At 42.7% G+C, this 22,760-nt stretch overlaps 1 protein-coding gene across 2 annotated transcripts in view; it reads left to right on the plus strand.

Moving 5' to 3' along the window:
- The window catches only part of LOC139551747 (transitional endoplasmic reticulum ATPase-like), a 39,388-nt gene extending 17,043 nt beyond the window's left edge, over nucleotides 1–22,345 (plus strand). For both annotated transcript variants that reach the window (XM_071363055.1, XM_071363056.1), the window contains exons 9-18: nucleotides 7,329–7,464; nucleotides 7,701–7,813; nucleotides 7,988–8,152; nucleotides 8,445–8,567; nucleotides 8,756–8,968; nucleotides 9,256–9,434; nucleotides 13,756–13,885; nucleotides 14,172–14,327; nucleotides 21,403–21,557; nucleotides 21,812–22,345. In XM_071363055.1, the coding sequence (XP_071219156.1) occupies nucleotides 7,329–7,464; nucleotides 7,701–7,813; nucleotides 7,988–8,152; nucleotides 8,445–8,567; nucleotides 8,756–8,968; nucleotides 9,256–9,434; nucleotides 13,756–13,885; nucleotides 14,172–14,327; nucleotides 21,403–21,557; nucleotides 21,812–21,917 (1,476 nt within the window). In that variant the 3' untranslated portion in view covers nucleotides 21,918–22,345. The remainder of the gene's footprint in view (nucleotides 1–7,328; nucleotides 7,465–7,700; nucleotides 7,814–7,987; nucleotides 8,153–8,444; nucleotides 8,568–8,755; nucleotides 8,969–9,255; nucleotides 9,435–13,755; nucleotides 13,886–14,171; nucleotides 14,328–21,402; nucleotides 21,558–21,811) is intronic.
- The last annotated feature ends 415 nt before the right edge of the window (nucleotides 22,346–22,760 follow it).

A 22,760-nucleotide genomic window follows, 5' to 3' on the forward strand; every position in this document is an offset into this window, starting at 1 on the left:
ACGTGCCGAAGCTGGCCATCACATCAGACGGGTAGACCAGCCTCTGTCAGGACCACTATCTCACTGTTACAGTTCATTACACAAGCCAGGGCAGTGTAAAACAGAAGGTCCTCCACACCAGGGCAGTGTACAAATCGCAAACTGGCAAAAACACATTTTAACAGACCTATATTGCAGCTATTACCAAGAAAGGGAATTGCATACTGTAAGCCTACCCAACAAATGACAGCAATAGGTTAATGCTATTTATTTTACAACAGGCCTACTTTTAACCTTAAACTAAATACGGAGCGCACATAAAAAAATAAAAAAAGACAGTTCTAACTTCATTTAGCCAACACAAATGTGAAAAAATTTCACTTTTTGCATAGACATTTTAAAGGACCGGTTCAGATGATTAAACAGGCCTACAATAATAATGATTTATAATAATAATGAATAAACAATTGATAATAAATACTAAATAAATAAATGGTAGAAAGTTGCATCAAACCTGAAAAGCGAGTTGCAAACAGTCCATTTGGCCTCACCAACGTTCTTCTCATCTTTGTCCTCTACAATATTAAAACTTGTTCCAGAGAACATTCCCCTTGTTGGCTTCTTTTCACTATACTCTTTCTCCTTTAACTTTTTGTTTTACTTCGATGAAAAAGGACTCCATCTTTGCAATCAACAGTAGGCTAGGCCCAGGCTCCTTTTTCCTTTTCTTTTCTTCCCCCCAGCAGGGGCACATGAGGTGAGCAGCCAGAACCAGTTTTAGCTGGACATAAGCTATACGTTTTATTGAGTTTCAATTGGCTGCCACCGATAACAAGCTTTCACGGTTCTCATCACACAAACACTAAATTAACAGAGGACAGGTCTAATCGGGTCCAGTCGGTAAATACATTACACATTACTGAGACCCGTGGCAATTATATCATACCCAAACCAGATCCGAGATAAGTCAGAATTGACTTACATCACTGAGTACTGCATTATGTTATGGGTTTGCTTGTCATCGGTAAGGGAGGTTTTTAGGATAAAAATAAACGGAATAGAGCTAAGCACAGGCAAAATCCTAGAGGAAAACCTGGTTCAGTCTGCTTTCCGAAAGACACTGGGAGACAAATGCACCTTTCCGCAGGACAATAACCTAAAACACAAGGCCAAATATGCACTGGAGTTGCTTACCAAGACCACATTGAATGTTCCTGAGTGGCCTAGTTAGTTTTAACTTAGATCGGCTTGAACATCTATGGCAAGTCTTGAAAATGTCTGTCTAGCACTGATCAACAACCAACTAGACAGGTCTTGAAGAATTGTTTAAAGAATAATGTACAATCTAGGTGTGCAAAGCGCTTAGAGACTCCGTTATAATCGCTGCCAAAGGTGATTCTAACATGTATTGACTCAGGGTTGTGAATACTTATGTAAATGAGATATATATTTAATTTTCAATAATTGTGCAAAAATGTCTAAAAACGTGTTCACTTTGTCATTATGGTGTATTGTGTAATATGTTTTTAAATCCATTTTTAATTCGGGCTGTAACAACAAAATGTGTAATAAGTGAAGGGGTATGATTACTGTCTAAAGGGACTGTATTTCAGGAACATTTCTGAATGGAAATGGAACCTGATTCCGACCCAGGTTAAGCGCATGTAAATGGGACGTAATTCCCTTTTATGCACTTTTCTCTCTATGCGCATTCTGATCTTTAGCTTAAGCATGAGAATAGCGTGCAATTTTTTGGGGGGTGGAGATCAAATAAATAAAGGTGTGGAGGAGGTGTCCACAGACGCCGTATTCTGACCTTGACTTATTTCCACCACCTTTACGCGTGAGGAAACCATGAGTATGGGGGAAGTGGAAAAAGCATCGACTTAATTTTTTCAGATAGAAATAACAAGAGCTATCGATAAGAGCTAGGTAAATGAGTAACCCGTTTTGGTTAATTAAGGGAATTGTAAATATAAATTACACTTGTTTTAGATATATTTGACCTTAATCTATTTACACGTGAAACAGTAATATGGCAGAAACTGAACCATAATCAACTTTCCCACAGTAAAGTTTATGAAATGCTGTGCCATTGTGCAGAATTGTTATTGTACAAATCAAATCAAATGTATTTATATAGCCCTTCGTACATCAGCTGATATCTCAAAGTGCTGTACAGAAACCCAGCCTAAAACCCCAAACAGCAAGCAATGCAGGTGTAGAAGCACGGTGGCTAGGAAAAACTCCCTAGAAAGGCCAGAACCTAGGAAGAAACCTAGAGAGGAACCAGGCTATGAGGGGTGGCCAGTCCTCTTCTGGCTGTGCCGGGTGGAGATTATAACAGAACATAACAGGCCAAGATGTTCAAATGTTCATAAATGACCAGCATGGTCAAATAATAATAATCACAGTAGTTGTTGAGGGTGCAGCAAGTCAGCACCTCAGGAGTAAATAGAACCTTTTTAATTTGCAGGGATTGGCACTCTCGAATGTCTTAACTATAGACTACCCCAAAGTTCTCTTTCCTATTTCTATCGTGTTAATTATTAGCCACTATCAGTATCGACCATCAGTAGGCCAAATAACAAAACATATTTAACTGCCAATTTACTGTTAGTTCCCTTCAGTTGGTAGAGCCTACATTATCATTTAATTACATTGTTTCGTTTAACTTAATTTGCTTCCTCTGTAAACGCAGTCATGGCCATGTGGTTGTTGCTGAGGATCATTAGTAACAGTTGATAATATATTTAAAAAAAATACATGTAGGCTAATTAAATCGTTATGGAGTGGTGTGCAGACCAAGCCGTAACAGTTTGACTCGTGGCACAATAATTGGCTGTGTCATCACAAAGTTCCATGGTTAGTACAGGCTTTCTTTCATCGGTCCTCAATATTCTGAACCCGTTCTCTCGATAAATTTTATTGAGTTTGACAAAATTCAAACTAAAAGGTACACCGTATTTAAAGAATAAACTGTTGGCCAGCAAGTGGGAGGGCTTTCAGCAGTTGAATTACATGTATTCAGTGCGCACAAGGGAACCACGCATGCTAAGCCCGTTAAGCCTCCAGCCACTTTAATAATGGGAATTGATGGAAATTATGTAAAAATGTATCACTAGCCACTTTGAACAATGCCACTTAATATAATGTTTACATACCCTACATTACTCATCTCATATGTATATGTATATACTGTACTGTATATCATCCACTGCATCTTGCCATCTTTATGTAATACATGTATCACTAGCCACTTTAAACTATGCCACTTTATGTTTACATACCCTACATTACTCATCTCATATGTATAGACTGTACACTATACCATCTACTGCATCTTGCCTATGCCGTTCTGTACCATCACTCATTCATATATCTTTATGTACATATTCTTTATCCCTTTACACTTGTGTGTATAAGGTAGTAGTTGTGGAATTGTTAGGTTAGATTACTTGTTGGTTATTACTGCATTGTCGGAACTAGAAGCACAAGCATTTCGCTACACTCGCATTAACATCTGCTAACCATGTGTATGTGACAAATAAAATTTGATTTGATTTAAGCACCTTCATAAGGTAAGTCTGAATACCAACTACTGAGAAGTGAGTAGGAAAGGCCTAGGTTCACTTTGGCAGGCCTATAATGTATAGCCTAATATATAGGCTGTATTAACTTCTAATTTACACATCCCTCTGTCTTCTTCACTGTTCTCCTCTTGTGCAATTCACGCATCTCCGCTGGCAACTCTGCTGGCCTATCTTTTCCCCCTCATAGCTCTTGAACGAGTAGGATATATATATACACTGCTCAAAAAAATAAAGGGAACACTTAAATCAATCAATCAATCAATTTTATTTTATATAGCCCTTCGTACATCAGCTAATATCTCGAAGTGCTGTACAGACACCCAGCCTAAAACCCCAAACAGCTAGTAATGCAGGTGTAGAAGCACGGTGGCTAGGAAAAACTCCCTAGAAAGGCCAAAACCTAGGAAGAAACCTAGAGAGGAACCAGGCTATGAGGGGTGGCCAGTCCTCTTCTGGCTGTGCCGGGTGGAGATTATAACAGAACTATGCCAAGATGTTCAAAAATGTTCATAAGTGACAAGCATGGTCAAATAATAATCATGAATAATTTTCAGTTGGCTTTTCATAGCCGATCATCAAGAGTTGAAAAACAACAGGTCTGGGACAGGTGGCGGTTCCATAACCGCAGGCAGAACAGCTGAAACTGGAATAGCAGCAAGGCCAGGCGGACTGGGGACAGCAAGGAGTCACCACGGGCGGCAGTCCGGACGCATGGTCCTAGGGCCCAGGTCCACCGAGAGAAAGAAAGAGAGAAGGAGAAAATTAGAGAGAGCCAAGATTTTCAAAATTTCCATAAATGACAAGCATGGTCAAATAATAATCAGGAATAAATCTCAGTTGGCTTTTCATAGCCGATCATTAAGAGTTGAAAACAGCAGGTCTGGGACAGGTAGGGGTTCCATGACCGCAGGCAGAACAGTTGAAACTGGAATAGCAGCAAGGCCAGGCGGACTGGGGACAGCAAGGAGTCACCACGGCCGGTAAACAACACAATGTAACTCCAAGTCAATCACACTTCTGTGAAATCAAACTGTCCACTTAGGAAGCAACACTGATTGACAATACATTTCACATGCTGTTGTGCAAATGGAATAGACAAAAGGTGGAAATTATAGGCAATTAGCAAGACACCCCCAATAAAGGAGTGATTCTGCAGGTGGTGACCACAGACCACTTCTCAGTTCCTATGCTTCCTGGCTGATGTTTTGGTCACTTTTGAATGCTGGCGGTGCTCTCACTCTAGTGGTAGCATGAGACGGAGTCTACAACCCACACAAGTGGCTCAGGTAGTGCAGCTCATCCAGGATGGCACATCAATGCGAGCTGTGGCAAGAAGGTTTGCTGTGTCTGTCAGCGTAGTGTCCAGAGCATGGAGGCCCTACCAGGAGACAGGCCAGTACATCAGGAGACGTGGAGGAGGCCGTAGGAGGGCAACAACCCAGCAGCAGGACCGCTACCTCCGCCTTTGAGCAGGAGGAGCACTGCCAGAGCCCTGCAAAATGACCTCCAGCAGGCCACAAATGTGCATGTGTCTGCTCAACCGGTCAGAAACAGACTCCATGAGGGTGGTATGAGGGCCCGACGTCCACAGGTGGGGGTTGTGCTTACAGCCCAACACCGTGCAGGACGTTTGGCATTTGCCAGAGAACACCAATATTGGCAAATTCGCCTTTGGCGCCCTGTGCTCTTCACAGATGAGAGCAGGTTCACACTGAGCACATGAGCACATGTAACAGACGTGACAGAGTCTGGAGACGCCGTGGAGAACGTTCTGCTGCCTGCACCATCCTCCAGCATGACCGGTTTGGCGGTGGGTCAGTCATGGTGTGGGGTGGCATTTCTTTGTGGGGCCACACAGCCCTCCATGTGCTCGCCAGAGGTAGCTTGACTGCCATTAGGTACCGAGATGAGATCCTCAGAGCCCTTGTGAGACCATATGCTGACACATGCACATTTGTGGCCTGCTGGAGGTCATTTTGCAGGGCTCTGGTAGTGCTCCTCCTTGCACAAAGGCGGAGGTAGCGGTCCTGCTGCTGGGTTGTTGCCCTCCTACGGCCTCCTCCACGTCTCCTGATGTACTGGCCTGTCTCCTGGTAGCGCCTCCATGCTCTGGACACTACGCTGACAGACACAGCAAACCTTCTTGCCACAGCTCGCATTGATGTGCCATCCTGGATGAGCTGCACTACCTGAGCCACTTGTGTGGGTTGTAGACTCCGTCTCATGCTACCACTAGAGTGAGAGCACCGCCAGCATTCAAAAGTGACCAAAACATCAGCCAGGAAGCATAGGAACTGAGAAGTGGTCTGTGGTCACCACCTGCAGAATCACTCCTTTATTGGGGGTGTCTTGCTAATTGCCTATAATTAACACCTTTTGTCTACTCCATTTGCACAACAGCATGTGAAATTTATTGTCAATCAGTGTTGCTTCCTAAGTGAACAGTTTGATTTCACAGAAGTGTGATTGACTTGGAGTTACATTGTGTTGTTTAAGTGTTCCCTTTATTTTTTTGAGCAGTGTATATATAGACGATGAACATCAATATAGTTAAACTTATTTCATTTTTTTTTTTTTTTTTTTTTACCTAATAGGCCTAGGCCTATTCGAGGAGAGAAGCATCGAATGATCTTCTTGGTTGCTGAATGGCTATTAAATAGCCTACAGCATTGGCAATGAACTGGCGGGAGTTTAAATGGCGAGAGCGATGTGTAGCTCTGGTGTGATGTGATCACTTTGGCTAAATTAATACATTTTTGCACCAATGCATTGCAAATGTAAAAAAACAGATGGAGAAATAAATACATCTGTTCATTCACACAACGATCTCACAGATCTGTCAGTAGCAGTGAGCGGCCTGTCACTGGCATTGTCTCAGATAACAATTCATACTGAACAAAAATATAAACGCAACATGTAAAGTGTTGGTCCCATGTTTCATGAACTGAAATAAAAGACCCCAGAATTATCCATATGCACAAAACGCTTATTTCTCCGTGTTTTGCACAAATTTGTTTACATCCCTGTTAGTGAAATGTTTACCTTTGCTAAGATAATCCATTCACCTGACAGGTGTGGTATATCAAGAAGCTGATTAAACCGCATGACCATTACACAGGTGCACCTTGTGCTGGGGACAATAGAAGGTCATTCTAAAATGTGTAGTTTTCACATAACACAATGCCACAGAGGTTTTGAGGGAGCGTGCAATTAGCATACTGACTGCAGTAATGTCCACCAGAGCTGTTGCCAAATAATTGAATGTTAATTTCTCTACAATAAATCGGAGGTCAATGTTGTTTTAGAGAATTTGGCAGTATGTCCAACCGGCCTTCTAACCGCAGACCACGTGTAACCACGCCAGCCCAGGACCTCCACATCCGGCTTCTTCACTTGTGGGATAGTCTAAGACCAGCCACCTGAACAGCTAATGAAACCAAGGAGTATTTCTATCTGTAATAAAGACCTTTTGGGGGGTAAAAACTCATTATTTGGCTGGGCCTGGCTCCTGCCCAGTCATGTGAAATCCATAGATTAGGGCCTAATGAATTTTTTTGTTCAGTGTATATTGATCAACAGCTTATTTTCGCATGCGAAAAGACACAAATCGAACCTGTTCCGAATAAGTAATTGACAGATTGCAGCAGGACGATATTTTGCAATTGGCGTGAACGGCGTCGTCAACAAGACATGGTGAGAAAGGGACTTTAGTGTCAACCGAGAATGCCATTAACCTTTTTATGTTGTCCTGTGCAGACACACGGTGAGGTGGAGAGGCGCATTGTGTCCCAGCTCCTCACACTCATGGATGGCCTAAAGCAGCGCGCTCACGTCATCGTCATGGCAGCCACCAACAGGCCCAACAGCATTGACCCCGCCCTGAGGCGATTTGGTACAATCCCTCCTCAATGCACTTGCACACCTAGAATGTAACAGTGTCCGTTCTGAGTTTTGTCGGAGGCCTCTTATATTTGACATACCATATTTGATGAATATCTTCATCCAATGTTGATTCTTTGTCATTACTAGCTGTGAATCAACAGGGTTGACGTTAACAAAGAAATCAAAATGGAATCTTTCTATGCTGGTTAGTGAGACTGACCTTCACTGTGTGACGTTGCTCCTCAGGGCGTTTTGACAGGGAGGTGGACATCGGCATCCCTGACACCACAGGCAGACTGGAGATCCTCCAGATACACACCAAGAACATGAAACTGTCCGACGACGTGGACCTCGAGCAGGTGTGTATAGCACTACTGTCGTTTTACAGAGTGAGGTTGTCAATGAAACTCACCATTTTGTGTGTGTGTGCGCAAGGTGGAATGAAAAGTTGCGAGTGGGTTAACTCACTGCCATATTGAGTCTGTGTCTGTATCGCCACTGTATGTGTGACCATGTCTATCTGTGTCCTCCAGGTTGCCAATCAGACTCACGGCCATGTGGGGGCTGACCTGGCCGCTCTGTGCTCTGAAGCCGCCCTGCAGGCCATCAGGAAGAAGATGGATCTCATCGACCTAGAGGACGAAACCATCGACGCGGAGGTCATGAGCTCCCTGGCTGTCACCATGGACGACTTCAGAGTAAGGAACTGGATTATTTTCTCCTTTAACACACACACACACACACACACACACACACACACTACTCAAAGTAGCTTAGCACAGAGCACTTTATTCACCTTTGTTTTTCGTCACGATGTAAATCTGCAGCATCCAGCAATTGCCTTTTTTCTAATGGTCTGAGGACATCACTTTATGCTTAAGTTATCTCCCCAAAACGTGACCAGGTACCATTTTAAGCATTAGAACCAGTTGTAGCAGAGAATCTCTTAACCAGCAGGACTAACCGATTTGTATGCGTGTTGTGTTTCAGTGGGCTCTAAGCCAGAGCAACCCGTCAGCCCTGAGAGAGACGGTGGTTGAGGTGCCCAACATCAGCTGGGAGGACATCGGAGGTCTGGAGGACGTCAAGAGGGAACTCCAGGAGCTTGTACAGGTAAGCCATGTTATAGTCATGGGTACATTACTGATAAGATTTAGCTATATATGCCATAAAAGCTAATATGTCATTTGTTTATTTATTTTTTATCAATAGAGAGTGAAGTGTACAGTTAATTTCTCTGGTGTGTTTTGCTTGTCTGTAGTGGGTCTTGATTAACCTTCATGGTCTGCGCTTCTCTTCAGTACCCAGTGGAGCACCCAGACAAGTTCTTGAAGTTCGGCATGACCCCATCCAAGGGCGTGCTGTTCTACGGGCCCCCAGGTTGTGGTAAGACCCTGCTGGCCAAAGCTATCGCCAACGAGTGCCAGGCCAACTTCATCTCCATCAAAGGACCTGAGCTGCTCACCATGTGGTTCGGAGAGTCCGAGGCCAACGTTCGTGAGATCTTCGACAAGGTAAGACTAAACCAATTTCTCATGGCTTCAGATCCCTCTAACCTCATATTTACATGTATTTGAACTGTTTTTGTATGTTTTTATTGATTGTATGGTATTTCATTGTTGTGTTACACATGCACAAAGATGGTTAATAAATGTGAAACCTGGGAGGTGTTTATTAGGCATAAACGGAAGAAAAATGACTGAAAAGGGAGGGACCAACCTTGACTCGTCCAATAAATGCTTATTCTCGTTTTCCGTTGCAAAACCTATATTGTACCCTCCTAAGCCCTCTTGTGTTCCAGGCTCGTCAGGCCGCCCCCTGCGTGCTTTTCTTTGACGAGCTGGACTCCATCGCCAAGGCACGTGGCGGCAACGTGGGTGATGGCGGCGGAGCGGCCGACCGCGTCATCAACCAGATCCTGACAGAAATGGACGGCATGTCCAGCAAGAAGAACGTCTTCATCATCGGTGCCACCAACAGGTCGGCCATCTCAACCGCTCACTCTGCTACACTGTTATTCTCACTAATTGAGTTTTTAACACTAGAACCACTGGGCCTCGAGGGACCCCCCCTCTTCAAGCTAATGAGCAGTCATTCAGACTGCAACATCGAACAATGTAATTAATAAATTCCATATATGCTATCACAAAAATAATAATTTTATTGTGTTTGTGAAGGTTTTAGGTAACGTTAGAATTAAAAATAATAATAATTCTACAATAACACAATAGCATTTTTATTAGTTTGTTACTGTCGGTTATATGTAAAAAAACAAAACACTAAAAACAGTTTAATTGTTAAATCAAAATGTTTTGTGTAGTGCCTTTGTTGGAATGCGGGGACAGCATCTTTTTATAAAATCAAAATGAATACCCCAACCATCAAGGCGTCATGTGGGCGAGCGGTTTGCTGATGTCAATGTTGTTAACAGAGTTCCCCATGGTGGCGGCGGAATTATGGTATGGGCAGGCATAAGTTACAGACAATGAACACAATTGCATTTTATCGATGGCAATTTGAATGTACAGAGATACCGTGATGAGATCCTGAGGCCCATTGTCATGCCATTCATCCGCCGCCATCACCTCATGTTTCAGCATGATAATGCACGGCCCCATGTCGCAAGGATCCGTAAACATTTGCTGGAAGCAGAAAATGTCCAAGTTCTTCAATGGCCTGCATACTCACCAGACATGTCACCCATTGAGCATGTTTGGGATGCTCTGGATTGACGTGTCCAACAGCGTGTTCCAGTTCCCGTTAATATCCATCAACTTTGCACAGCCATTGAAGAGGAGTGGGACAACATTCCACAGGCCACAATCAACAGCCTAATCAACTCTATGCGAAGGTGATGTCTCGATGTATGAGGCAACTGATCACACCAGATACTGCCTCTTTTTTAAATCCATTCCCCTGCGATTTTTTTTAAAGGTATCTGTGAACAACAGGTGCATATCTGTATTCCCAGTCATGTGAAATCCATAGATCAGGGCCTAATGAATGTATTTCAATTGACTGATTTCATTATGAACTGTAACTCTGTAAAATCTTTGCATGTTGTGTTTTTATATTTCTGTTCAGTGTAAGGGAGCAGGAGAACTTATTCATTGGCTACAATAATTACTTGAACTTTTCAAGCACCAAATTGCGTAAATGTCTGATTTTCAAGGTAGGCCTACTCTAGTACTTGAATTTCTGAGCTCCAAATTCAAGTTCATGTCGGCTACTTCAAGCCACTTGTATTGTTTAAAATTGCAGGTCTAACACGGAAAACAAAACAAATGTGTCATGTTATTTCATTACCAGATCATATTGTGAATAAGCCCACTAGGCTATGTAAATTCTTGTCATTATATCCAGAATAATTCATAGGAATAGCGGTGGGTGTTGCGCAATAGTCTAACCTACACAATTGCGCACTGTAGATTTGGTGTCCAATCCGAGGGACAAAAACATATGAAAACATTAACTAATTACCTCGATGCTTTGTCTGTTAAATCTAACAGGATCCTGCTGTAAATCAAGCAGACAACAGATGATTAACATCAGTTCGCTAGGGTTATTAGATCCAACGTGGATCCAGGCACAACTGTCATTCAGGGCCAGCGACAGAACTAATCAGTTGGACGGGCCTTTGATATCCATAGGCGTGCACGCACTTGCACATTCACCATTTAAAAAAAAAAAAAAAGGTGTTATACTGTAGTAAAGACCATAAGCAGCTTGTGAGTTTGAACTTTGGGGAAGCTTACAATTTATCCTACCATTTCTACGTAAAAGTTATGATTATTTTTTATATGCACATTTTCGTGGACCAGTTTAATTTCAATAATAACGTTTCTCAATCATTGTCACATTGTTAAGCATAAAAATCTGACGGAAAATGATACAAATCTAAAAGTTCAAATTCAACAAAGGCGAGAGCACCAGCCACTGCCATATGGCTGTCCATTGGCTAGCTAAAGAAATGTAGAACTCAGAGATAGCCTATAGGCCAATGCAGCAGTAGGCCTATAACTTTCATCGTCGACTAAGTAAAATACATAGGCCTAAAGCTGACAAAACAATATCCTGATAAATTCAGGTTCTTTCAATCTCCTTCATCTCTACTCCGCCTGACTCCCTTTCGATCTGTCTTGACGAGCTATTGCTAGTGAAGTGCAACATTGTATCGAATCAACAACTGGATCCGCCTGAAGCTGTCCCTTCCGAACTTGCAACATTATATCAACTAGCCTATTCCTGGCCCTCAGTTTCCTGCGCCAGTGAGCTCAGGACAGACAGTTGTTTTTTTATTATGCTTCCACTGGATATATGTGATCTTTGCTCTTTCACACCGAGGCTTGGTGATTATCGAGGCCAGGAGTGTTGGAAAGATCTTTCAAATACTGAGGAACTATCATTAGTTAAGACAATCAGAAATCAGGCATTGCCAAATGGGCACTTTCCTACATTTGCATGCAGCAGGCCAGATAGGTTTACTTCTATGCGCGCTCCCTCAACGTTATCAGGACAACAAAAAAACAGACACGTGCTCACTCACGAAGCAATCCAATGAAAAGATTGGCAAAACTCGTAATGGTTATGAAATAAACCAAAACTTGTTTCTCACAAGTGTAGCAGGTTGTGAACTCTGCAAACGTTTCTACTCCGAGAATGGTAAATGGACGTACTTAATACATGCATTAACAGAAATGTATGTAACCAAATGACGGGGGATGTGTCTGACTGCAGTCATAAATAACCAATTATTGTCAGCTCGTGCTTACATGGTCTGCGTGTACATAGTCGTGGCCAAAAGTTTTGAGAATGACACATTCTATGATGGCAATTTGTATTTACTCCAGAATGTTATGAAGAGTGATCAGATGAATTGCAATTAATTGCAAAGTCCCTCCTTGTCATGCAAATGAACTGAATCCCCCCAAAACATTTCCACTGCATTTTAGCCCTGCCACAAAAGGACCAGCTGACATCATGTCAGTGATTCTCTCGTTAACACAGGTGTGAGTGACGAGGAAAAGGCTGGAGATCACTGTCATGCTGATTGAGTTCAAATAACAGAATGGAAGCTTCAAAAGGAGGGTGGTGCTTGGAATCATTGTTCTTCCTCTGTCAACCATGGTTACCTGCAAGGAAACACGTGCCGTCATCATTGCTTTGCACAAGAAGGGCTTCACAGGCAAGGATATTGCTGCCAGTAAGATTGTACCTAAATCAACCATTTATCGGATCATCAAGAACTTCAAGGAGAGCAGTTCAATTGTTGTGAAGAAGGCTTCAGGGCGCCCAAGAAAGTCCAGCAAGCGCCAGGACCGTCTCCTAAAGTTGATTCAGCTGCAGGATCGGGGCACCACCAGTACAGAGCTTGCTCAGGAATGGCAGCAGGCAGGTGAAGACTTTTGGAGGATGGCCTGGTGTCAAGAAGGGCAGCAAAGAAGCCACTTCTCTCCAGGAAAAACAGGACAGAGTGATATTCTGCAAAAAGTACAGGGATTGGACTGGTGTAAAGTCATTTTCTCTGAACCCCTTTCCGATTGTTTAGGGCATCCGGAATAATAATTAAGCAACGGGTGTGGCTGAAATAGTGTCCACATACTTTTGTATGTGGCAGGTAGCTTATTGGTAACTGAAAGGTTGCAAGATCGAATCCCCGAGCTGACTAAATCTGTTGTTCTGCCCCTGAACAAGGCAGTTAACCCACTGTTCCTAGGCCGTCATTGAAAATAAGAATTTGTTCTTAACTGACTTGCCTAGTTAAATAAAGGTAAAATAAAAATATATATAGTGTATTTAATCTGTTGTGTGAATTGTTTCGGTATAGTTTTAGATTTCGTTTGAGGCAATTATAGGGGTGATTATCAACTGTTGGGAGAAGGAGTAGAGCAGGTCTTTTTTAAAATATATATATTTTTTACTGTCGGGAGGAGGATTGGAAACGTCTCATGTCATTTCCTCCTAAAACGGGTTATAACTCCAGTTCTTTTTGTGATATTAAGATTCTAACATCGATATAGACTTATTTAGGAAAAGTCAATAAAAATGAATGAGCAGTCCAAATGACTGCTTTAGTGGTCTAGTGTTAAAAACACATTTCTAGCACTGTGGTTGATGCTAGAAGCAATAAAAAAAAATGTATTAAGGTTTTACTTGCAATTATCATATGTGGTAGTCCCCCCTACCTTAGTTGAATGCACTTAGATCTGAGGTGGACAATAAGGTAGCGTATAATGAGGTGTAGAATGGTTTGTGTAGAAATGTAGGTTAAGTTTAATGACTAAACTGTGTGCTGTACCAGGCCTGATATCATCGACCCGGCCATCCTGAGGCCCGGAAGACTGGACCAGCTCATCTACATCCCCCTGCCAGACGAGAAGTCCCGCATCAACATACTCAGCGCCAACCTCAGGAAGTCACCCATCGCCAAGGCAAGCATCTATGTGTATTTGGCCATGCGCTGACATTGTGCTGACTGAACTGTTTCTCCAATCTCCTCAGTCAGCATGTTCTGATTTGAGGGGTGGGGTTAGGGCTTATCAAATGTCTTTATTCCAGGCTGGCTTCATGTAATGGGTATTGATTGTTTGTGGAAACGTTGTTGATATGGAAATTGCTGTGTGTGGGGAAACATCAGTGTTTTCTAATTCCCATTACTGTTTTGATCTTTGTCTGGAAGTGGTTTTAACACTCCCTCCACCCCTGTCTGATTTATAGGATGTGGACTTGGATTTCCTGGCCAAGATGACCAATGGTTTCTCTGGCGCTGACCTGACAGAGATCTGTCAGAGGGCCTGTAAGATGGCCATCAGGGAGTCCATCGAGAATGAGATCAGGAGGGAGAGAGAGCGGCAGACCAACCCCTTAGCCATGGTGAGTTTAGTCACTACTACATCTTTATTAATTCAATGACGCGGTCTAGACCAGGGGTCCGCAAAAATATAAATGTCATTTTACCCCCCCCCAATGTTTTTATGAGTTTCACTAGCAACCGCAAAATAAAAACATTTTGAATTGCATAGTAGAAAAGAGGAGAATGTCATCTTTCTAATAATGTCCAGTAGCGGTGCGTGGTTAAAATGAATGGGGAAGCCAAGCCCACCCCAAAAAAAGCCATATTACAACCTGTGTTGTGATAATTGCATTGTTTGCACTAAAACCTGTTAGTTCATATGCCTTGAAACGTTGATATATAGGCCTAAGGCCCGAGACAATAAGAAGACACAGTTGCAGAATAAATTCAACCACACCTTTCTTTCATCAGAAAACCGGAGAGCAACCTCTATCCGGTGAAGTCCACAAAGCATTTTGCATGTGTAACAAACAGTTGCATGACCAACAGCACGGTCAAGCAAGTTCATGTTTCTGACAAACAGTTCATGTTTCTGACATCTACACAACTATGGATTTAGAATCATGGACAATTGCCGTAAGCTGCGAAGAAAACAGGAGTTGCCTCCACTATTCCAGCAACATTTCAACTTCAACATTCCAACATCATCAATTCACCTATGCTTAGTCTAATACAGTGACAACGAAAAGATCCCAAAAACAATTTAGTCCAATCAACGTAAGTTAAATATGTCTGTTAATGGTTCTGATTGCTCTGTGTGTGCAAGTAGAAAAAAACATGTTGACCTACCCTACTTGTAGAGAAACAACAATGCTATCCACCTCGCTTTCATGTTGTCGAAACTGTCTATGACTCTGTCATGCAGTACACGCTTTTAGTTTTTGTTGTCCTAGGCTACCTGGCTGAAATGCTCGCTCGCTAGCCTTACTCCCTGGGCAACGATGAACCAGCTAGTTAACATTAGCCTACTGCATCTAGCTACATATTGAACTTCCATCTTCTTAGGCCAGGGACACAATATATGAATTTATGGTTGGATCATCGTTACAATCATTGGCCAGAGGGGAGAATTAAGTAAAACCACAAGTCCAAATCCCTTTTTCCATCCATGGCTAATTTTGGAAAGGGACAATTTTACAACACAACCAGATTCAACAATTTACGTTTTCTGTCAACGTTTTCTGTCAATTTTAATGTGGTTGGTGTGAAGCCAAATCCAAACTGACTTCCCTTGACACTTTTTTAAGTTAATTATTATATATTTTTTGATGCGCCAGGACCATTCACAGTTGAGCTCACTCAGTTTAGCTAAACGCTGATTGGCTATTATTTTATACTTTTTTATCAAGGGAGGCCAAATGCTTGCTGGCTTCCATTGCATCAATGCTACGGCAACAATGTCATACTCTTTTTGACCAGCCCGCATAAGACCGAGGGGCACTGTTTCACACGCTCGGATGCTTCTTCTGGTGAGATACATTCAGCCTCTTGTGAATTGATGGAAAATTCTGAAAGTATTCAGACCCCTTTTTTCACTTTGTTACATTTGTTATTGCATTATTCTATTATTGCATTATTCTAAAAGTTTTTTTTACATTTTTTTATTCATCAATCTACACACACTACCCCATAATTACAAAGCAAAAACAGGTTTTTAGAAATGTTTGCAAATGAGGTCTAAGGAATTGTCCGTAGCTCCGAGACAGGATTGTGTCGTGGCACAGATCTAGGGAAGGTTACCAACAAATGTTGCAGCATTGAAGGTCCCCAACAACATAGTGGCCTCCTCCATTCTTAAATGGATGAAGTTTTGAACCACCAAGACTCTTCCTAGAGCTGGCCAACTGGCCAAACTGAGCAATCGGGGGAGAAGGGCCTTGGTCAGGGAGGTGACCAAGAACCCGCTGGTCATTTTGACAGCGCTCTAGAGTTCCTCTGTGAAGATGGGAGAACTTTCCAGAAGAACAACCATCTCTGCAGCACTCCACCAATCAGGCCTTTATGGTAGAGTGGCCAGACCAAAGCCACTCTTCAGTAAAAGGCTGACAGCCCGCTTGGAGTTTGCCAAAAGGCACCTAAAGGACTCTCCGACCATGAGAAACAAGATTCTCTGGTCTGATGAAACCAAGATCAATTTCTTTAGCCTGAATGCCAAGCGTCACGTCTGGAGGAAACCAGGCACCATCACTACGGTGAAGCATGGTGGTGGCAGCATGCTGTGAGGATGTTTTTCAGTGGCAGGGACTGGGAGACTAGTCAGGATTAAGGGAAAGACGAACGGAGTAAAGTACATAGATCCTTGATGAAAACCTGCTCCAGAGCTCTCAGGACCTCCGACTCAGGCGAAGGTTCACCTTGCAACAGGACAACGACCCTAAGCACACAGCCAACAAAACGTAAGAGTGGCTTCGGGACAAGTCTGAATGTCCTTGAGTGGCCCTGCCAACACCCGGACTTGAACCGGATTGAACATCTCTGGAGAGACCTGAAAATAGTTGTACAGCAACACTCCCCATCCTAACTGACAGCGCTTAATAGGATCTGCAGAGAAGAATGGGAGAAACTCCCCAGATACAGGTGTGCCAAGCTCGTAGTGTCATACCCAAGAAGACTCGAAGCTGTAATCACTGCCAAAGTTGCTTCAAAAAAGTACTGAGTAAAGGGTCTGAATAGTTACATAAATGTGAAATTTGCAAACATTTCTAAATACCTGTTTTTGCATTATGGGGTGTTGAAAAAACAGTACATTTTAGAATAAAGCTGTAATGTAACAACATTTGGAAAAAGTCAAGGGGTCTGAATACTTTCCGAATGCACTGTAGGTTTTGAAAAAGCACCCTCGAATAGGCTACCAGTGCGGCAAGTGCTGCTGGTAAGCTTTCTTGACTTGGACATTCATCTTTTTTTATTATTATTATTATTATTATTTTTTAATCCCATTTTCTCCCCAATTTTCGTGGTGTCCAATCGCTAGTAATTACTATTTTGTCTCATCGCTACAACTCCCGTACGGGCTCGGGAGAGACGAAGGTCGAAAGCCATGCGTCCTCCGAAGCACAACCCAACCAAGCCGCACTGCTTCTTAACACAGCGCGCCTCCAACCCGGAAGCCAGCCGCACCAATGTGTCGGAGGAAACACCGTGTACCTGGCCCCCTTGGTTAGTGCGCACTGCGCCCGGCCCGCCACAGGAGTCGCTGGAGCGCGATGAGACAAGGATATCCCTACCGGCCTAACCCGGACGACGCTATGCCAATTGTGCGTCGCCCCACGGACCTCCCGGTCGCGGCCGGCTGCGACAGAGCCTGGGCGCGAACCCAGAGACTCTGGTGGCGCAGCTAGCACTGCGATGCAGTGCTCTAGACCACTGCGCCACCCGGGAGGCCGGACATTCATTTTTGCCCAACACACAGCTAACCTTTGTTTAAAGGTCGAATGCAGCCGTTTTTATCTGAATATCAAATCATTTCTGGATAACAATTAAGTACCTTACTGTGATTGTTTTTTAACATTTTAATTTAAAACAAACAAAAATTGCTTCTTTGTAAGGAGCAATTTCTCAAGCAACAAATTTTGCTAGGACTGTTTGGGGGTTCAGGCGGTCTTTTCAAACAGCTCTCACAGTATTATTCCAACCTTGGTGTGGTATGTATGTACAGTTGAAGTCGGAAGTTTACATTGAAACTCGTTTTTTAACCACTCCACAAATTTCTTGTTAACGAACTATAGTTTTGGAAAGTCGGTTAGGACATCTACTTTGTGCACAACACAAGTCATTTTCCCAACAATTGTTTACAGACAGATTATTTCACTTATAATTAACTGTATCACGATTCCAGTGGATCAGAAGTTTACATACACTAAGTTGACTGTGCCTTTAAACAGCTTGAAAAATTCCAGACAATTATGTCATGGCTTTAGAAGCTTCTGATAGGCTAATTGACAATTTAAGTCAATTGGAGGTGTACCTCTGGATGTATTTCAAGGCCTACCTTCAAACTCAGTTCCTCTTTGCTTGACATCAAAAGAAAAATATCAGCCAAGACCCCAGAAAAAAATTTTTAGACCTTCACAATTCTGGTTCATCCTTGGGAGCAATTTCCAAATGCCTGAAGGTACCATGTTCATCTGTACCAACAATAGTACGCTAGTATAAAGACCATGGGACCACGCAGCTGTCATACCGCTCAGGAAGGAGACTCGTTCTGTCTCCTAGAGTTGAATGGACTTTGGTGCGAAAAGTGCAAATCAATCCCAGAACAACAGCAAAGGACCTTGTGAAGATCCTGGACGGAACAGGTAGAAAAGTATCTATATCCACAGTAATACGAGTCCTATATCGACATAACCTGAAAGGCCGCTCAGCAAGGAAGAAGCCACTGCTCCAAAACCACCATTAATAAAAGTGAGAATACGGTTTGCAACTACTCATGGGGACAAAGATTGTACTTTTTTGGAGAAATGTCCTCTGGTCTGATAAAATAGAACTGTTTGGCCATAATGACCATCGTTATGTTTGGAGGAAAAAGGGGGTGGCTTGCAAGCCAAAGAACACCATCCCAACCGTGAGGCACGGGGGTGGTAGCATTATGTTGTGGGGGTGCTTTGCTGCAAGAGGGACTGGTGCACTTCACAAAATAGATGGCATCATGAGGCAGGAAAATGATGTGGATATATTGAAGCAACATCTCAAGACATCAATCAGGAAGTTAAAGCTTGGTTGCAAATGCGTCTTCCAAATGGACATGACCTCAAGCATACTTCAAAAGTTGTGGCAAAATGGCTAAAGGACAACAAAGTCAGGGTATTGGAGTGACCATCACAAAGCCCTGACCTAAATCCTATAGACAATTTGTGGGCAGAATTGAAAAAGCGTGCGTGAGCAAGGAGGCCTACAAACCTGACTCAGTTACTTACACCAGCTCTGTCAGGAGAAATGGGCCAAAATTCACCCAACTTAATGTGGAAGGCTACCCGAAACGTTTGGCCCAAGTTAAAGTTTAAATAAATAATTCTCTATGCTATTATTATGACGTTTCATATTATTAAAATAAAGTGGTGATCCTAACTGACCTAAGACGGAATTTTTACTAGGATTAAATGTCAGGAATTGTGAGAAACAATTTAAATGTATTTGGTTAAGGTGTATGTAAACTTCCGACTTCAACTGTATGTATGTTTGTATGCATGTAAACTCATCAAAAAAACCGAAACGTCCTCTCACTGTCAACTGCGTTTATTTTCAGCAAACTTAACGTGTAAATATTTGTATGAACATAAGATTCAACAACTGAGGCATAAACTGAACAAGTTCCACAGACATGTGACTAACATAAATTGAATGTGTCCCTGAACAAAGGGAGGGGGGGTCAAAATCAAAAGTAACAGTTAATGCAGCTGGTGGCCACACCAGATACTAAGTACTGCAGTGCATCTCCTCCTCATGGACTGCACCAGATTTGCCAGCTCTTGCTGTGAGATGTTACCCCACTCTTCCACCAAGGCACCTGCAAGTTCCCGGACATTTCTGGGGGGAATGGCCATAGCCCTCACCCTCCGATCCAACAGGTCCCAGGCGTGCTCAATGAGATTGCGATCCGGGCTCTTCGCTGGCCATGGTAGAACACTGACATTCCTGTCATGCAGGAAATCATGCACAGAACGAGCAGTATGGCTGGTGGCATTGTCATGCTGGAGGGTCATGTCAGGTTGAGCCTGCAGGAAGGGTACTACATGAGGGAGGATGTCTTCCCTGTAACGCACAGCGTTGAGATTGCCTGCAATGACAACGAGCTCAGTCCGATGATGCTGTGACACACCGCCCCAGACCATGACGGACCCTCCACCTCCAAATCGATCCCGCTCTAGAGTACAGGCCTTGGTGTAACGCTCATTCCTTCGACGATAAACGCGAATCCGACCATCACCCCTGGTGAGACAAAACCGTGACTCATCAGCGAAGAGCACTCTTTGCCAGTCCTGTCTGGTCTAGCAACGGTGGGTTTGTGCCCATAGGCGACGTTGTTGCCGGTGATGTCTGGTGAGAACCTGCCTTACAACAAGCTTACAAGCCCCCAGTCCAGCCTCTCTCAGCCTATTGCGGACAGTCTGAGCAATGATAGAGGGATTGTGCGTTCCTGGTGTAACTCGGGCAGTTGTTGTTGCCATCCTGTACCTGTCCCGCAGTTGTGATGTTCGGATGTACCGATCCTGTGCAGGTGTTGTTACACGTGGTCTGCCACTGCGAGAACGATCACTGCGAGGACGATCTCGTCTCCCTGTATCTCTGTCTTAGGCGTCTCACAGTATGGACATTGCAATTTATTGCCCTGGCCACATCTGCAGTCCTCATGCCACCTTGCAGTATGCCTAAGGCACGTTCACGCAGATGACCCTGGGCATCTTTCTTTTTGTGTTTTTCAGTGTCAGTAGAAAGGCCTCTTTAGTGTCCTAAGTTTTCATAACTGTGACCTTAATTGCCTTTAGTGTCTTAACGACAGTTGTGCATGTTCATTAATTGTTTATGGTTCATTGAACAAGCATGGGAAACGGTGTTAAACCATATACAATGAAGATGTGTGAAGTTATTTGGATTTTTACGAATTCTCTTTGAAAGACAGGGTCCTGAAAAAAGGGACGTTAATTTTTTTGCTGATTTTTATATACAGTACCAGTCAAAAGTTTGGACACACCTACTCATTCAAGGTTTATCTTTATTTTTACTATTTTCTACATTGTAAACTATGAAATAACACATGGAATCATGTAGTAACCAAAAAAGTGTTAAACATATCAAAATATATTTGAGATTTTGGACTTACCCAGGCCTTTAAGACACTTCAATTATGAGTCTGTAGATGCTACAAAGCCAGTCTTAGTGTCTTAATCTCTTAATTATTAAATGACTGAGTAAATCAACCTGGGCATTTCTTTAACGGACACATAAACCATAAAGATTTCTATACATTATTTATACACAGGAAGAAGAGTAGGGATAATGCATTGAACCTTAAACCAATTCACACACATACTGGAGGAAGAGAAAGCGTGATGTTATTTTAAAGATATAAATTATTTATTGCCCTTGCCCCCACAGGAGGTTGAGGAGGATGACCCTGTCCCAGAGATCCGTAAAGACCATTTTGAGGAGGCCATGCGTTTCGCCCGCCGCTCAGTCAGCGACAACGACATCCGCAAATACGAGATGTTCGCACAGACGTTACAGCAGAGCAGAGGCTTCGGCAGCTTCCGGTAAGAACACGCATTTCACATAGCGGATGATGTTGAATAATACTGTTAGGTAACTTTTTCTGCTCATATATCCTAGATCATTTATAGCCTATATACACCCAGTGGGAACATTCATTGAACTTTTCTTCTTACAAAGTACAGCTAACATGCCATAAGGTTTACATAAGGAATGTTGTGGCACTACCAAGCTGGCTCCCCTTGATATGTACTGTACTGAGCTAAACAGTTACTTTCCCGTCCTCTCCTCATCTCAGGTTCCCCAATAGCTCTGCGCCAGGTGCTGGGCCCAGCCAGGGCTCTGCTGGTGGCAGCGGTGGTACAGTCTTCAACGAGGACAACGACGACGACCTCTATGGTTAAACCGCACCGTGGACCAAAACACAACCACTCGGTGGACCAAAGTTTCCTCACATACATTCTGGCAAAGCTGTACAATACCACAACTAAAACAAAAAAATGCCTATTTAATATTATTTACAAACCTGTCTCACCCCCCTCTAATAGTTAGAGACCGCATGGTGCAGCTTGTCTGTATTCTGGCTTTGGGGACATGTATTTATTTCAAGCATTGTAAGGATTTACACAGAAGGCTGTGGGGGATTGGGTAGAGTACATTTGCCTTCTTACTAGCCACTATTGAAGGATTCAATGCTATAGCCTGTAATAAAAGGAGGGATTGCTTATGACTTGTCATTTTTTTATAAATATATATATAATGTAATAGGGCTAAAGAAATGTGAACATTGAATTGTATGAAATGAAAACAATAAATGAACTGGTGAAACGGGTGTCAGTTTTGCTTGCATGAAACTTAATTGTACATGTTTGGATAGATCTTTTAAATGGGAATGAACTTGAACCACGAAACCAATACACAATCTTTATTGAAAGTTTAATAGTGCATTTTTAAGTGAAAAGTACAAGAAATTTGTGCACAATCAAAACGTGCACAAATTCAAGTGTACCACAAACAATTTTTTTAAACATTGAAAGTTGTGTGAAATGAATGCATTACAAAAAATGTGAATCATACAAGTAAGTGTCTTGGAATAAATGTGATTTACATTAGTGAATTAGCAATTCTTTACTAAACTAGTGGGGATTCTTTTTTTTACATTTGGTAAGTGATCTGTTTAGTGCTCTTATTTTAAATATGTGGAGAAAAATATGTATAGCCTAATATTGTAAATAAAGTATATAAAA

Source organism: Salvelinus alpinus, chromosome 24 (assembly GCF_045679555.1).
Source record: "Salvelinus alpinus chromosome 24, SLU_Salpinus.1, whole genome shotgun sequence".
NCBI lineage: Eukaryota > Metazoa > Chordata > Actinopteri > Salmoniformes > Salmonidae > Salvelinus > Salvelinus alpinus.